At 43.0% G+C, this 16914-nt stretch overlaps 1 protein-coding gene and 1 long non-coding RNA gene across 2 annotated transcripts in view; one reads left to right on the top strand and one right to left on the bottom strand.

The window, feature by feature from the left end:
* LOC139023941 (uncharacterized) overlaps positions 1-12964 on the top strand; it is an 18672-nt gene extending 5708 nt beyond the window's left edge. Inside the window, exon 3 of the long non-coding RNA XR_011475175.1 lies at positions 12898-12964. This is a non-coding gene — a long non-coding RNA (uncharacterized lncRNA). The remainder of the gene's footprint in view (positions 1-12897) is intronic.
* Positions 9557-13383, bottom strand: LOC112068511 (protein S100-A1). Its single transcript, XM_024135671.2, has 3 exons — positions 13297-13383; positions 10036-10197; positions 9557-9839 (listed from the first exon to the last, which is right to left on the bottom strand). Exons 2-3 carry the CDS (start codon positions 10174-10176, stop codon positions 9675-9677), a joined length of 306 nt encoding a protein of 101 aa, XP_023991439.1. The 5' UTR covers positions 10177-10197; positions 13297-13383; the 3' UTR covers positions 9557-9674.
* Between the last annotated feature and the right edge of the window lie 3531 nt (positions 13384-16914).

Below are 16914 nucleotides of genomic sequence, written 5' to 3'. Positions count from 1 at the left end.
CCGTACAAAATGGGGACCATATATAAACAGAGCTGAGAGCTCTACAACAGAAGGGGACATATATAAACAGAGCTGAGAGCTCTACATACAGAATGGGGACTATATATAAACAGAGCTGAGAGCTCTACATCAGAATGGGGACATATATAAAACAGAGCTGAGAGCTCTACATGCAGAATGGGGACCATATATAAACAGAGCTGAGAGCTCTCCATACAGAATGGGACCATATATAAACAGAGCTGAGAGTTCTCCATGCAGAATGGGGACCATATATTAACAGAGCTGAGAGCTCTACATGCAGAATGGGAACCATATATAAACAGAGCTGAGAGCTCTACATGCAGAATGGGGACCATATATAAACAGAGCTGAGAGTTCTCCATGCAGAATGGGGACCATATATTAACAGAGCTGAGAGCTCTACATGCAGAATGGGGACCATATATTAACAGAGCTGAGAGCTCTACATGCAGAATGGGGACCATATATTAACAGAGCTGAGAGCTCTACATGCAGAATGGGGACCATATTAAACAGAGCTGAGAGCTCTCATGCAGAATGGGGACCATATATAACAGAGCTGAGAGCTCTACATGCAGAATGGGGACCATATATAAACAGAGCTGAGAGCTCTACATGCAGAATGGGGACCATATATAAACAGAGCTGAGAGCTCTACATGCAAGAATGGGACCATATAAAACAGAGCTGAGAGCTCTACATGCAGAATGGGGACCATATATTAACAGAGCTGAGATAGCTCAATGCAGAATGGGGACCATATATAAACAGAGCTGAGAGCTCTACATGCAGAATGGGGACCATATATAAACAGAGCTGAGAGCTCACATGCAGAATGGGGACCATATATAAACAGAGCTGAGAGCTCTACATACAGAATGGGGACCAATATAAACAAGAGCTGAGAGCTCTACCGACAGAATGGGGACCATATATAACAGAGCTGAGAGCTCTACAACAGAATGGGGACTATATATAAACAGAGCTGAGAGCTCTACATCAGAAATGGGGACATATATAAACAGAGCTGAGAGCTCTACATGCAGAATGGGGACCATATATAAACAGAGCTGAGAGCTCTACATGCAGAATGGGGACCATATATAAACAGAGCTGAGAGCTCTCCATACAGAATGGACCATATATAAACAGAGCTGAAGTCCATGCAGAATGGGGACCATATATAAACAGAGCTGAGAGCTCTACATGCAGAATGGGACCATATATAAACAGAGCTGAGAGCTCTACATGCAGAATGGGACCAATATATAAACAGAGCTGAGAGTCTCCATGCAGAATGGGGACCATATATTAACAGAGCTGAGAGCTCTACATAGCAGAATGGGGACCATATATTAACAGAGCTGAGAGCTCTACATGCAGAATGGGGACCATATATTAACAGAGCTGAGAGCTCTACATGCAGAATGGGGACCATATATAAACAGAGCTGAGAGCTCTACATGCAGAATGGGGACCATATATAAACAGAGCATGACGAGTCTCCATGCAGAATGGGGACCATATATTAACAGAGCTGAGAGCCTACATGCAGAATGGGACCAATATTAAACAGAGCTGAGAGCTCTACATGCAGAATGGGACCATATATATAAACAGAGCTGAGAGCTCTACATGCAGAATGGGACCATATATAACAGAGCTGAGAGCTCTCCATCAGAATGGGGACCATATATAAACAGAGCTGAGAGCTCTACATGCAGAATGGGGACCATATATTAACAGAGCTGAGAGCTCTACATGCAGAATGGGACCAATATTAAACAGAGCTGAGAGCTCTACATGCAGAATGGGGACCATATATTAACAGAGCTGAGAGCTCTCCAAGCAGAATGGGGACCATATATTAACAGAGCTGAGAGCTCTACATCAGAATGGGGACTATATTAACAGAGCTGAGAGCTCTACATGCAGAATGGGGACCATATATTAACAGAGCTGAGAGCTCTACATGCAGAATGGGACCATATATTAACAGAGCTGAGAGCTCTACCATGCAGAATGGGACCATATATTAACAGACTGAGAGCTCTACATGCAGAATGGGGACCATATATAAACAGATGGAGAGCTCTACATGCAGAATGGGGACCATATATAAACAGAGCTGAGAGCTCTACATGCAATGGGGACCATATATATAACAGAGCTGAGAGCTCTACATGCAGAATGGGACCATATATTAACAGAGCTGAGAGCTCTCATGCAGAATGGGGACCATATATAAACAGAGCTGAGAGCTCTCATGCAGAATGGGGACCATATATAAACAGAGCTGAGAGCTCACATGCAGAATGGGGACCATATATTAAACAGAGCTGAGAGCTCTACATGCAGAATGGGGACCATATATAAACAGAGCTGAGAGCTACTGCAGAATGGGACCATATATAAACAGAGCTGAGAGCTCTACAATCAGAATGGGGGCATATATAATCAATCATTGTTTTTGAAACCAGTGGACAGCCAATGGAAATGCGCATTTGCAACAGTTGCATAGTGCGGTTCCAAACCTATGGAATAAAAATGGGACTTTTATTGCTCAATCTAATTGATGCTCATAAAAAAACTAATCCATAGGCCTAATGGACACATGCTCAAACTTGCACACGTTTGATAGACTTAAAGGGACAATCTGTAGTTGCTATATAAATCATATATACAGTACCAGTCAAAGGTTTGGACACACCTACTCATTCAAGTGTTTTTCTTTATTTTTACTATTTACTGTAGAATAATAGTGAAGACATCAGAACTATGAAATAACACTTAAGGAATCATGTAGTAACCAAAAAAGTGTGAAACAAAATATTTTACATTTTTTAATTTTAGATTCTTCAAAGTAGCCACCCTTTGCCTTGTTGAAAGCTTTGCACACTCTTGGCAAAGCATGCCATTCCATGAGTGCAGCATTTATTTTTCAACTTGAATCAATGAGCCCAATCAGTCCTCATTGACAACAAAATCATAAACAACGGAGTAGGGCTGGCTAATAAGTCCTTAGTTATGGGGTCATGCCCAGGTAAAACAATTGGCAAATCTATACTTACATATTTCCAAGTCCAACTCATAAAGTAAAATGTAAAATCCATATTTGGCCAGCTATGTAAACTTTAACATTGATTTATCATGCATTAGATGTTGTTCAATTGGGAACATACATGTGTCTTCTTCTAATGCCTCTTAAGGGGAAAGTAATCTAAATGGAATGTAATCAGATTACGTTAATGAATTTGGGTAATCCAAAAGTTATCGATTACAATTTTGGACAGGTAACTTGTAACTGTAACATATTACATTTAGAAAGTAACCTACCCAACCCTGCATGTAAGTACGTACCCTTTACCATGTCCACAAGTCGTTAGCACCAAGTTGGCAAGACCAGCAATAAATCAGACTGAGGGGAAAAGATAATCAATTGTGTTCTTTTCTACACAGTAAATCATGCAACATTATTGTCTAATGATCTTTGGAACTTCCCAATACCTTTCTGATGCATTTCAGTCACTTCAAACTATTCTGTCTTCAGATTTAATTACTGTCAAAATGACTGTCCGACTGATTCGTAATAGACTGTCATAGCCCAAATGAACAAACAAACAGAAACTGTGGCATGGCGATATCATCATTGAGGGAGGAAGGGAGGAGAGATGGAGGACAAGCAGTACTTTAAGAGTTCTCATGACATCTAGTGGTGAGTTTTGGATTATTTTCATCTCCACAATCAACACATTGATAATGTCATCGTAAACCACAGAGCTGCAGACAAACAGACAGACAGACCTGCAGACAGGCAGACATAGAGACAGACAGACAGACAGACAGACAGACAGACAGACAGACAGACAGACAGACAGACAGACATTAGCGAAGACAGACAGACAGCGACAGACAGACAGCCAGACAGACAGACAGACAGACCAGAAGCAGACAGACAGTAGACAGCAGAGGCAGACAGACTGCAGACAGGCAGACAGACAGCAGATGCAAGACAGCAGACAGACAGTCAGCTGCAGAGCGACAGACCTGCAGACAGACAGACAGACCTCAGACAGATCAGACGACCTGCAGACAGACAGACTGCAGAAGACAGGCAGACACTGAGACAACATTCATTCCATGAAGTCATCTCACAAAGGTATAATAAAGTATAAGTTAAATTATGTTTTAGTAAAGGTTTGTGTATCATGAGTTATATATTACAGGCAACAAAGGGATATGTGTAATCTTGGTTAACCGGTAATTATTCACCAGGTAATTGTACTAGAACGAGGAGGAGAACGGAACGAGGAGCTCCAACCTCTCTTTTTACAAGTTGGCAGACTACTCCCTCCCCTTCGAAATTCGAAAGATGCCGACACCTGTGAAATCGTGATTTGTCCAAATAACCAGTAGGGAAGAAAACTAAAGCAGAACTACTGGTGCTCGTTATCTTACGCTTCCCGTTCAGCCTCATACACAGATTCTACGGTACCAGTTATGTTTACATAGATTGTCCATGAGAGATTAGGCTATTGTTGACATTCAATATGTCATGTTAAGTATTCCCTGATGAGTTTGTTTAAGTTTGTAAGTGTTTACCACCACATCATTTCAACTTGGAGATTGGGTAATTTTTGGTTGATTATGTTGAACCTTAAGATTACAACCTATTTTCACCCACTAAAATAGACAGCCAAAATCAAATGTTATTGTTCACATGCTCAGCAGATGTTGTTGAAGGTGTAGAGAAATGCTTGTGTTCCTACCTCCAACGGTGCAGTAGTATCTATAATTAATTCACAACAATACACACACATCTCAAAGTAAGAGAAGTAAAAGTAAAATAATGGAATTATAAATATTAGGATGAGCAACGTTGGAGTGGCGTTGACTAGATACAGTAGAATACACTATATACATATGAAATGAGTAAAACAGTATGTAAACATTATTAAAGTGACTAGTGTTCCATTATTAAAGTGACCAGTGATTCCATGTACATAGGGCAGCAGCCTCTAAGGTGCAGGGTTGAGTAACCGGGTGGTAGCCGGCTAGTGACAGTGACTAAGTTCCGTGACTAAGTTTCAGTTTCTCGGTCCCAGCTTTGATGCACCTGTACTGACCTCGTCTTCTGGATGATAGCGGGATGAACAGGCCGTGGCTCAGGTGGTTGATGTCCTTGATTATCTTTTTGGCCTTCCTGTGACATCGGGTGCTGTAGCTGTCCTGGAAGGCAGGCATTGTGCCCCCGGTGATGCGTTGGGCAGACCGCACCACCCTCTAGAGAGCCCTGCGGTTGCAGGCGGTCCAGTTGCCGTACCAGGCTGTGATTTCTTATTTTATTTCACCTTTATTTAACCAGGTAAGCCAGTTGAGAACAAGTTCTCATTTACAACTGCGACCTGGCCAAGATAAAGCAAAGCAGTGTGACAGAAACAACAACACAGAGTTACACATGGAATAAACAAACATACAGTCAATAACACAATAGAAAAAAAGAAAGTCTATATACAGTGTGTGCAAATGGAGTAAGGAGGTAAGGCAATAAATAGGCCATAGTAGCAAAGTAATTACAATTTATGAAATTAACACTGGAGTGATAGATGTGCAGAATGATGTGCAAGTAGAAATACTGGTGTGCAAAAGAGCAAAAGTAAATAAAAACAATATGGTGATGAGGTAGGTAGATTGGATGGGCTATTTACAGATGGGCTGTGTACAGCTGCAGCAATTGGTTAGCTGCTCAGATAGCTGATGTTTAAAGTTAGTGAGGGAGATATAAGTCTCCAACTTCAGCGAGTTTTGCAATTCGTTCCAGTCATTGGCAGCAGAGAACTGGAAGGAAAGGCGGCCAAAGGAGGCGATGACTGGCTTTGGGGATGACCAGTGAGATATACCTGCTGGAGCGCGTGCTACGGATGGGTGTTGTTATCGTGACCAGTGAGCTGAGATAAGGTGGAGCTTTACCTAGCAAAGACTTATAGATGACCTGGAGCCAGTGGGTCTGGCGACGAATATGTTGCGAGGGCCAGCCTACTAGAGCATACAGGTCGCAGTGGTGGGTGGTATATGGGGCTTTGGTGACAAAACGGATGGCACTGTGATAGACTGCATTCAGCTTGCTGAGTAGAGTGTTGGAGGCTATTTTGTAAATGACATCGCCGAAGTCGAGGATCGGTAGGATAGTCAGTTTTACGAGGGTTTGTTTGGCGTTGTGAGTGAAGGAGGCTTTGTTGCAAAATAGGAAGCGGATTCTAGATTTGATTTTGGATTGAAGATGTTTGATATGAGTCTGGAAGGAGAGTTTACAGTCTAGCCAGACACCTAGGTATTTGTAGTTGTCCACATATTCTAAGTCAGAACCGTCCAGAGTAGTGATGCTAGTTGGGCGGGCTGGTGCAGGCAGCGATCGGTTGAAAAGCATGCATTTAGTTTTACAAGTGTTTAAGAGCAGTTGGAGGCCATGGAAGGAGTGGCATTGAAGCTCGTTTGGAGGTTTGTTAACACAGTGTCCAAAGAAGGGCCAGATGTATACAGAATGGTGTCGTCTGCATAGAGGTTGATCAGGGAATCACCCGCAGCAAGAGTGACATCATTGATAAATACAGAGAAAAGAGTCAGCCCGAGAATTGAACCCTGTGGTACCCCCATAGAGACTGCCAGAGGTCCATACAACAGGCACTCCGATTTGACACACTGAACTCTATCTGAGAAGTAGTTGGTGAACCAGGCGAGGAAGTCATTTGAGAAACAAAGGATGTTGAGTCTGCCGATAAGAATACGTTGAATGACAGAGTCAAAAGCCTTGGCCAGGTCGATGAAGACGGCTGCACAGTACTGTCTTTTATCGATGGCGGTTATGATATCATTTAGTACCTTGAGCGTGGCTGAGGTGCACCCGTGACCAGCTCGGAAACCGGATTGCACAGCGGAGAAGGTACAGTGGGATTCGAAATGGTCAGTGATCTGTTTATTAACTTGGCTTTCGAAGACTTTAGAAAGGCAGGGCAGGATGGATGTAGGTCTGTAACAGTTTGGGTCTAGAGTCTCACCCCTTTTGAAGAGGGGGATGACCGCGGCAGCTTTCCAATCTTTAGGGATCTCGGACGATACGACAGAGAGGTTGAACATACTGGTAATAGGTGTTGCAACAATAGCGGTGGATAATTATAGAAAGAGAGGGTCCAGATTGTCTAGCCCAGCTGATTTGTAGGGGTCCAGATTTTGCAGCTCTTTCAGAACTTCTGCTATCTGGATTTGGATGAAGGAGAAGCTGGGGAGGCTTGGGCAAGTAGCTACTGGGGGTGCGGAGCTGTTGGCCGGGGTTGGGGTAGCCAGAAGGAAAGCATGGCCAGCCGTAGAGAAATGCTTATTGAAATTCTCGATTATCGTGGATTTATTGGTGGTGACAGTGTTTCCTAGCCTCAGTGCAGTGGGCAGCTGGGAGGAGTTGCTCTTATTCTCCATGGACTTTACAGTGTCCCAAAACTTTTTGGAGTTAGAGCTACAGGATGCAAATTCCTCTTTGAAAAAGCTAGGCTTTGCTTTCCTAACTGATTGCGTGTATTGGTTCCTGACTTCCCTGAAAAGTTGCATATCGCGGGGACTATTCAATGCTAGCGCAGTCTGCCACAGGAAGTTTTGTGCTGGTCGAGGGCAGTCAGGTCTGGAGTGAACCAAGGGCTATATTTGTTCATAGTTCTACATTTGAAAGGGGCATGCTTATTTAAGATGGTGAGGAAATTACTTTTAAATTACAACCATCCTCTACTGACGGGATGAGGTCAATATTCTTCCAGGATACCCGGGCCAGGTCGATTAGAAAGGCCTGCTCGCAGAAGTGTTTTAGGGAGCGTTTGACAGTGATGAGGGGTGGTCGTTTGACCGCGGACCCATAACGGATGCAGGCAATGATTGTACGTTGGCAAGTAATACTGWSGGTAARGGCAGCTTTCCCACTCGCCGTCTGTGGATCCTAACGAGGCACCCTGCTCTGAGTACTCTGTACCTGCTGCTCTTTCTCTTGCCAATGACGGGGATGATGGCCTTGTCGGGTGTTCGAAGTACATCCTGTGCATCCTGCTTGTTGAAGAAAAAATCTTTGTCTAATCCAAGATGAGTGATCGCTGTCCTGATATCCAGAAGCTATGTTTTGCATTAAGATACGGTGGCAGAAACATTATGTTCAAAATAAGTAAAAAAACTCATAGCACAGTTGGTTAGGAGCCRGTAAAACTGCTGCCATTCTTCTGGCGCCATTTTATGTCATTCTTAGATAGGTATTTCTCTTGTCCAGATGAGATAGGGCAATGTGCAGTGAGTGCAATGGTGATTGCATCGTCTGTAGATCTATTGGGGCGGTGTGCAAATTGAAGTGGGTCTTGGGTGTCAGGTAATGTGGAGGTGATATGATCCTTCATTAGCCTCTCAAAGCAATTCATGATGACAGAAGTGCGTGCTACAGGGCAATAGTCATTTAGTTCAGTTACCTTTGCTTTCTTGGGTACAGGAACAATGGTGACACTGTGTTATCCTCAAAGAAGGTGAATAAGGTGTTTAGCTTGTCTGGGAGCAAGACGTCAGTGTCCGCGACGTGGCTGGTTTTTCCTTTGTAATCCGGGATTATCTGGAGTCCCTGCCACACGTCTCCATTTCAACCAAAAATCTAAGTTAAAGAATAGGACTAAATCAAATCTAAATTTAAATGTGTTTTAAATACAGTTTGATTTGATTTAGTCCTATTCTTTAACTTAGATTTTTGGTTAACATGGAGACATGAATCCAACATATTTATTGACTTGTAGATTCCATTTTAAAACCCTAGGCCTGTATGTATGGTCTAGTTTTAGTAGAATCCTGGGCTGAATTTAAAAGCTGTTGAATTTAATAGAAGTTGATGYCTTCCCAATTCTATATAAGCAAATAGCATCATTGATAAAGTATGGTTACATTTAATTTGCTCTGTTAAATCTACCCCTTGGAATGACTTACATAGCAACAGTGAATCTATTTAGTGGAGATTTCTCAACAATCATGCTCAAGATAGRACATTGGTAATAGTCAGTGACAAACTCAGCAGGGCTTGGTTAGAACCCTGAAWGGGTACCCAAAGTCATAGCTGTAGATAATTAAATGCTCCATCCAGGACGTGCTGCCCACCATATTGTTTTTTCTTATAGTTGATATAATGTTGAAGAGCTGACATTATTGCAAAGTAATAAATTCAACATATTTATAAAATTGGTTAACATGATGACATAATCCTGTGGTTGGAATGTCACCCTCAAGGACTTTTTGCAAATCCAATGTAATTCTCCACATCACAATAGGTTAACAAATGACATTGAAACAACATTGATTTAATCAGTTTGTAGTTATAGTAGTTTTAGCACAGGAACTAGAAAGGCTTTGTTCTAAGGTTTACTAAGAAATTGTGTCAATACTGAACTAGGAAGAAGTGACTGGTACTGTCTATTCTGTCTTACACTTACAGGACAAATACAACAAACAGACACACGTCAGACAAATGTGACAAASAGAGAGAGTGGGAAAGCCACTGTTTATTCACAACAGTAAGACATTTATAAAAATGACTTATTTGACATATAGAAAAGCATTAATCTCGGCTTCTCCTGTCCTGTCCTCCTTCACTTCTTGGCAGCAACCTTCTGGGTGTAGAGCTGGTAGATCTGTTCACAGGCGATGGAGAGGCCCACCACCAGAGAGACAAACTCCTCAAAGTTCACCTTCCCATCACCATTCTGGTCCAGATCCTTCATGATCGTGTCTATGGCGGCTGGGTCCTTCTGGGACTGAGAGATGGAGGAGATGAAGAGAGTGAGTAAGAGAGAGATGGGAGGGGAGAGGGTAGATTTACTTTGGATACTCTTTATTCTAATAAAGTGAGAGAGAGAAATCAGAATGAGAGGGAAAGAGCGTGAGATGAGAAAGAGAGAGAAAGTGTAGAGGGACATAAAAGAGAGAGAGAGAGAGGGATGTCTGTGTTACCTTCAGGAAGCTGGCCAGTTCTGTCTGCATCAGCTCTTTGAGCTCCTTCTTGCTCAGTGTGTTGCCGTCACCATCCTTTTCAGCATAGCGATGGAACACCATGATCAGGGACTCCATGGAACTCTCCAACTGAGACGGCATGGCTGCAGAGAGAAGGATACACTGAGGAGGGGAGAGAGATTTTATTTTTCATTTTTTTATTTCACCTTTATTTTAACCAGTAGGTAGTTGAGAACAAGTTCTCATTTGCAACTGCGACCTGGCCAAGATAAAGCATAGCAGTGTGAACAGCAACAAACACAGAGTTAACCACATGAGTAAACAATAAACAAGTCAATAACATAGTAGGGGAAAAAAGAAAAAAAAGAGAATCTATATCAATGTGTGCAAAAGCATGAGGAAGTAGGCAATAAATAGGCCATAGACAAATAATTACAATTTGCAGATTTAACACTGGGGTTGATAAATCATCAGACTGATCATGTGCAAGTAGAGATACTGGTGTGCAAAAAGAGCAGAAAAGTAAATAAATAAAAACAGTATGGGGATAGAGTAGGTAAATTGAGTGGGCACTATACGATGACTATGACAGCTTAGCAGCGATCGGTTAGCTGCTCAGATAGCAGATGTTTAAAGTTGTTGAGGGAGATAAAAGTCTCCAACTCAGAGAATTTTTGCAATTCGTTTCCAGTCGCAGGCAGCAAGAACTGTAAGGAAAGGCGCCAAATGATTTGGGCTTAGGGATGATCAGTGAGATACACCTGCTGAGCGCGTGCTACGGGTGGGTGTTGCCATCGTGACCAATGAACTGAGATAAGGCGGCGCTTTACCTAGCATAGCCTTGTAGATGACCTGGAGCCAGTGGGTCTGACGACGAACATGTAGCGAGGGCCAGCCCGATAGAGCATAACAGGTCGCAAGTGGTATAAGGTGCTTTAGTAACAAAACGGAGACTGTTGAATAAACCTGCATCCAGTTGCTGAGTTAGAGTATGGAAGCTATTCTATTAAGATGACATCGCCGAAGTCGAGGGTCGGTAGGATAGTCAGTTCTTGAAGCGTGGGGAAGTTTGGCGGCGTAGAGTGAAGGAGGCTTTGTTGCGAAATAGAACAGGCGAACTCTAGATTTGATTTTGCGACTTGGAGATGTTTGATATGAGTCTGGAAGGAAGTTTGCAGTCTAGCCAGACACACTAGGTACTTATAGATGTTCCACATTTCTAGGTCGGAACCATCCAGAGTGGTGATGCTAGTCGGGCGTGCGGGTGCAGGCAGCGACCGGTTGAAAAGCATGCATTTGGTTTTACTAGCGTTTAAGAGCAGTTGGAGGTCACGGAAGGAGTGTTGTATGCATTGAAGCTCGTTTGGAGGTTAGATAACACAGTGTCCAAGGAAGGGCCAGAAGTATACAGAATGGTGTCGTCTGCGTAGAGGTGGATCAGGGAATCGCCCGCAGCAAGAGCAACATCAGTGATATATACAGAGAAAGATCGGCCCGAGAATTGAACCCTGTGTACCCCCATAGAGGCGACTGAGGAACCGGACAACATGCCTCCGATTTGACACACTGAACTCTGTCTGCGAAGTAGTTGTGAACCAGGCAAGCAGTCATTAGAAAATTAGAAAGTCATTAGGTCGATGAAGACGGCTGCACAGTACTGTCTTTTATCGATGGCGGTTATGATATCGTTTAGTACCTTGAGCGTGGCTGAGGTGCACCCGTGACCGGCTCGGAAACCGGATTGCACAGCGGAGAAGGTACGGTGGGTTCGAGATGGTCAGTGATCTGTTTGTTGACTTGGCTTTCGAAGACCTTAGATAGGCAGGGCAGGATGGATATAGGTCTGTAACAGTTTGGGTCCAGGGTGCTCCCCCTTTGAAGAGGGGATGACCGCGGCAGCTTTCCAATTCCTTCGGGATCTCAGATGATACGAAGGAGAGGTTGAACTGGCTGGTAATAGGGGGTGCGACAAGGTGGCGGCGGCAGTTTCAGAAATAGAGGGTTCAGATTGTCAAGCCCAGCTGATTTTGTATGGGTCCAGGTTTTGCAGCTCTTCAGAACATCTGCTATCTGGATTTGGGAAAGAGAAGCTGGGGGCTGGAGGCTGCGAGTAGCAGCGGGGGGGGGGGGAGCTGTTGGCCAAGGTTGGAGTAGCCAGAGGAAGCATGGCCAGCCGTTGAGAAATGCTTGTTGGAAGTCTTCGATACTCCTAAACGGATTTATCGGTGGTGACCGTGTTACCTAGCCTCAGTGCAGTGGGCAGCTGGGAGGAGGTGCTCTTGTTCTCCATGGACTTTACAGTGTCCCAGAACTTTTTGGAGTTAGAGCTACAGGATGCAAATTTCTGCTTGAAAAAGCTGGCCTTTGCTTTCCTGACTGACTGCGTGTATTGGTTCCTGACTTCCCTGAACAGTTGCATATCGCGGGGACTATTTGATGCTAGATGATGTAATTTAGGGTGGGTGTACTACTGTAGTCCCTGTATCTAAGTACACTTACACACTGGAGATCCTGCAACAGCCAGGCTGCTGGTTCAAACCCAACTCAGGCCAGTTCCATTAAATCACTACTTCTTATCTCTAATAGACAGATAATAAAGCCTACCCCCACAATTAGTCTTTAAGGCAAACACACAATGCACTTTTAGAGAGGATAGGAGTTGGCCTTCTTTGGCTCTGTAATCACATTCCTTGGCTGCTGTAGAGTTCCATTCCTTCCACTCCTTATCACACATTCCCTCTACTGTCGACCCCTCTTTCTTTTAGTGCCTACCCCTTTTCTTTAGGAACATCCAACATCTCTAGCTGTGTAGACTGTCCTTTAACCTCTGGTTTTGCAACAGTTCAGTGTAAAGAAGATCAGGCTGTTGAAAATTGGTGAGTAATAATGCCTATAAAATGACTTGAACCCGCTGAGAAAAACGTTTGTAGGCCAAAGAGTTCTAAAAACAAAAACATTGCTTCAATGAAACATGAAAAGGTTAGCCTATAGATATACTACACTGTCAATCAGTAAGTAGTATGGCCCATCAAACTGCATAACAAACCATAGAATAACTGATTTTTGAATCAAAGTAAGTAAAGACTGATAAACATTTAAGCCTACAAGTTTGCCATTGACGAGACAGATCATTAGCTAGGCACACTTTATAAACCCAAAACAGTTATTAAAGTTGTTTGAGACCTGTTAATTACAGTAGATAACCTACTCTGTTAAACGATGGACGCTACTGTATAGAATAAGCGAAAAACGGTTACTTACCGAACTGAAAGCCGCTGGGGAAGTAGCGTACTGCGCAAGAGCTACGAGAATTTAAAGAGAGCAGTCAACGCCCATCTGATTGTCTGTTTTAGCCTGTGTATCCAAGAGACGATGTCTGAGAGCCTGGTCTCAGAGCATTTCGTATTATTATTTATGTAAATCCGAGGCACTCCATTTAGTATATGTTACGTTTCGTATGGTAACGTTATGTATTAAATTGTCGATGTCCATCCCCATTTCGTATGATATGTTATGTTACGAATTATAATTCGTATTATATGTTATGAATTTGCAAAACGTACTATATGACAAGCATTTCGCTACACCCGCAATAACATCTGCTAAATATACTGAAAAAATATATAAACACAGCATGCAACAATTTCAAAGATTTTACTGAGTTACAGTTCATATAAGGAAATCAGTCATTTGAAATAAATACATTTGGCCCTAATCTATGGATTTCACATGACTGGGCAGGGGCTCAGCCATGGGTTGGCAGCCAGGCCCACCCACTGGGGAMCCAGAACCAGCCAATCAGAATCAGTTTTCCCCACAAAATTGCTTTTTTACAGACAGCAACCCCCCTCTCAGACGATGCCACAGGTGAAGAAGTCGAATGTGGAGATCCTGGGCTGGCATGGTTACACGTGGTCTATGGTTGTGAGACGGTTGGACGTATTGCCAAATTCTCTAAAATGATGTTGGAGGCAGCTTATAGTAGAGAAATAAACATTCAATTATCTGGCAACAGCTCTGGTGGACATTCCTGGATCCAGCATGCCAATTGCACACTCTCTCAACGCTTGAGACATCTGTGGCCTTGTGTTGTGTGACAAAACTGCACATTTTAAATTGGCCTTTTATTGTCCCCAGCACAAGGTGCACCTGTGTAATGATCATGCTGTTTAATCAGGTTCTTAATATGCCACACCTGTCAGGTGGATGGATTATCTAGGCAAAGGAGAAATGCTCAGTAACAGGGATGTAAACTAATTTGTGCTCAACATTTTTGAGAAATAACCTTTTTGTGCGTATGGAACATTTCTGGGAATTTACATGTTGCGTTTATATTTTCGTTCAGTGTATGTGTATGCATCCAATAATATTTGATTTGATTCATGTTTCAAATTTGCTAAACATATGATATTTTACCAATTCTAGCTAGGTGGCTAACATTAGCTAACTGGCTAACATTAGCTGGGCTAGTGGTTAGGGTTAAGTTTAAAGGTTTAGTTAGGGGAAGGGTTTGCTAACATGCTAAGTAGTTGCAAAGTACACTGACATTCCTGTCTTGCAGGAAATCACGCACAGAACGAGCAGTATGGCTGGTGGCATTGTCATGCTGGAGGGTCATGTCAGGATGAGCCTGCAGGAAGGGTACCACATGAGGGAGGAGGATGTCTTCCCTGTAATGCACAGCGTTGAGATTGCCTGCAATGACAACAAGCTCAGTCCGATGATGCTGTGACACACCGCCCCAGACCATAACGAACCCTCCACCTCCAAATCGATCCTGATCCAGATAACAGGCCTCGGTGTAACGCTCATTCCGTTGACGATAAACGCGAGTTCGACCATCKCCCCTTGTGAGACAAAACTGTGACTCGTCAGTGAAGAGCACTTTTTGCCAGTCTTGTCTGGTCCAGCGACGGTGGGTTTGTGCCCATAGGCAACGTTGTTGCCATTGATGTCTTGTAGGCCTGCCTTACAACAGGCCTACAAGCCCTCAGTCCAGCCTCCCTCAGCCTATTGCGGACAGTCTGAGCACTGATGGAGGGATTGTGCATTCCTGATGTAACTCGGGCAGTTGTTGTTGCCATCCTGTACCTGTCCCGCAGGTGTGATGTTCGGCTGTACCGATCCTGTGCAGGTGTTGTTACACGTGGTCTGCCACTGTGAGGACGATCAGCTATCTGTCCTGTCTCCCTGTAGCGCTGTCATAGGCGTCTCACAGTACGGACATTGCAATTTATTGCCCTGGCCTCATCTGCAGTCCTCATGCCTCCTTGCAGCATTCCTAAGGCACATTCACGCAGATGAGCAGGGACCCTGGGCATCTTTCTTTTGGTGTTTTTCAGAATCAGTAGAAAGGCCTCTTTAGTGTCCTACGTTTTCATAACTGTGACCTTAATTGCCTACTGTCTGTAAGCTGTTCGTGTCTTAATGACTGTTCCACAGGTGTATGTTCATTAATTGTTTATGGTTCATTGAACAAGCATGGGAAACAGTGTTTAAACCCTTTACAATGAAGATCTGTGAAATTATTCAGATTTTTACGAATTATCTTTGAAAGACAGGGTCCTGAAAAAAGGACGTTTCTTTTTTTGCTGAGTTTAGTTGAAAAGTTGCTAATTAGCTAAAATACTAAAGTTGTCTATGAGTTGTCAAACTCACAACCTTTAAGGAACTATCCGCCTTATGTAACCATACCAAACGTAACATATCATACTAAATTGATTGTCTCGGATTCACATTTTCTATGTTACATCTAGTCTATGAGACCAGAGCTGCTGAGAGAGAGCAAGGAAGGGGAGAGGGAATTGCCTTATGTAACCATACCAAACGTAACATATCATACTAAATTGAGTGTCTCAGATTCACATTTTCTATGTTACATCTAGTCTATGAGACCAGAGCTGCTGAGAGAGAGCAAGGAAGGGGAGAGGGAATTTGAGATAAGGCTTGATGTCATCTTTCAGTTATCTCAACTTAAACATGATGAAATAACACAGATGGAGAGAGGGGTGACAAGAGTGCACACTAGTGTGTTTGTAAGAATAGTTCTATGGATGWAGAGGTTGGGATGAAGTTTGAATAAAATGTAATTTTACTGTCCCCAGAGAGAGAACACATTTAGATCAGTTGGAGCGTCATTGGCTTTGAGACAGTTATTAATGCGTGCATTTAACTGGCACAAACAYATACCGATAAAAAGCAACACAATCTACAAAAAAGCAACACAATCTGCACTATGCACACCACAGGAGGTTGCTGATGGGAGGACGGCTCAAAATAATGGCCGGAATGGTAACCATGTGTTTGATACGATTTCACCGATTCCGCTCCAGCCATTATCACGAGCCCGTCCTCCCCAATGAATGTGCCACCAACCTCCTTTGATGCACACTTATCAGGAGTTGGCTGTATATTGGTGTTTGGCATCATCAGTTTAATACAGTATACAGTAGTCCTCCTGACCAGAAGAAGAAGTAATAGTCAAAGCATGTGTTCTTCTGACACATYTGTGATGGATATTCCAAGCTGCTGTCCTTTTGCTTCCCCAGCATCAGAACAGCACAGCCAGTCACTGATAGTCATGAGAATCAACTCTCCCTCTTCTGGGTCTTGTGTTACATAGTATAATTAACCTCTTTCTATATACATACAGTTGAAGTCGGAAGTTTACACTTGGAGTCATTAAAACTCATTTTTCAACAACTCCACAAATTTCTTGTTAACAAACTATAGTTTTGGCAAGTCGGTTAGGACATCTACTTTGTGCATGACACAAGTAATTTTTCCAACAATTGTTTACAGACTATTTCACTTATAATTCACTGTATCACAATTCCAGTGGGTCAGAAGTTTACATACACTAAGTTGACTGTGCCTTTA

The sequence above is a fragment of the Salvelinus sp. IW2-2015 genome, unplaced genomic scaffold, assembly GCF_002910315.2.
Source record: "Salvelinus sp. IW2-2015 unplaced genomic scaffold, ASM291031v2 Un_scaffold548, whole genome shotgun sequence".
In the NCBI taxonomy this organism is placed as follows: domain Eukaryota; kingdom Metazoa; phylum Chordata; class Actinopteri; order Salmoniformes; family Salmonidae; genus Salvelinus; species Salvelinus sp. IW2-2015.
The sequence above is the reverse complement of the archived record's forward strand: the minus strand, read 5'-3'. Positions and strand labels throughout refer to the sequence as shown.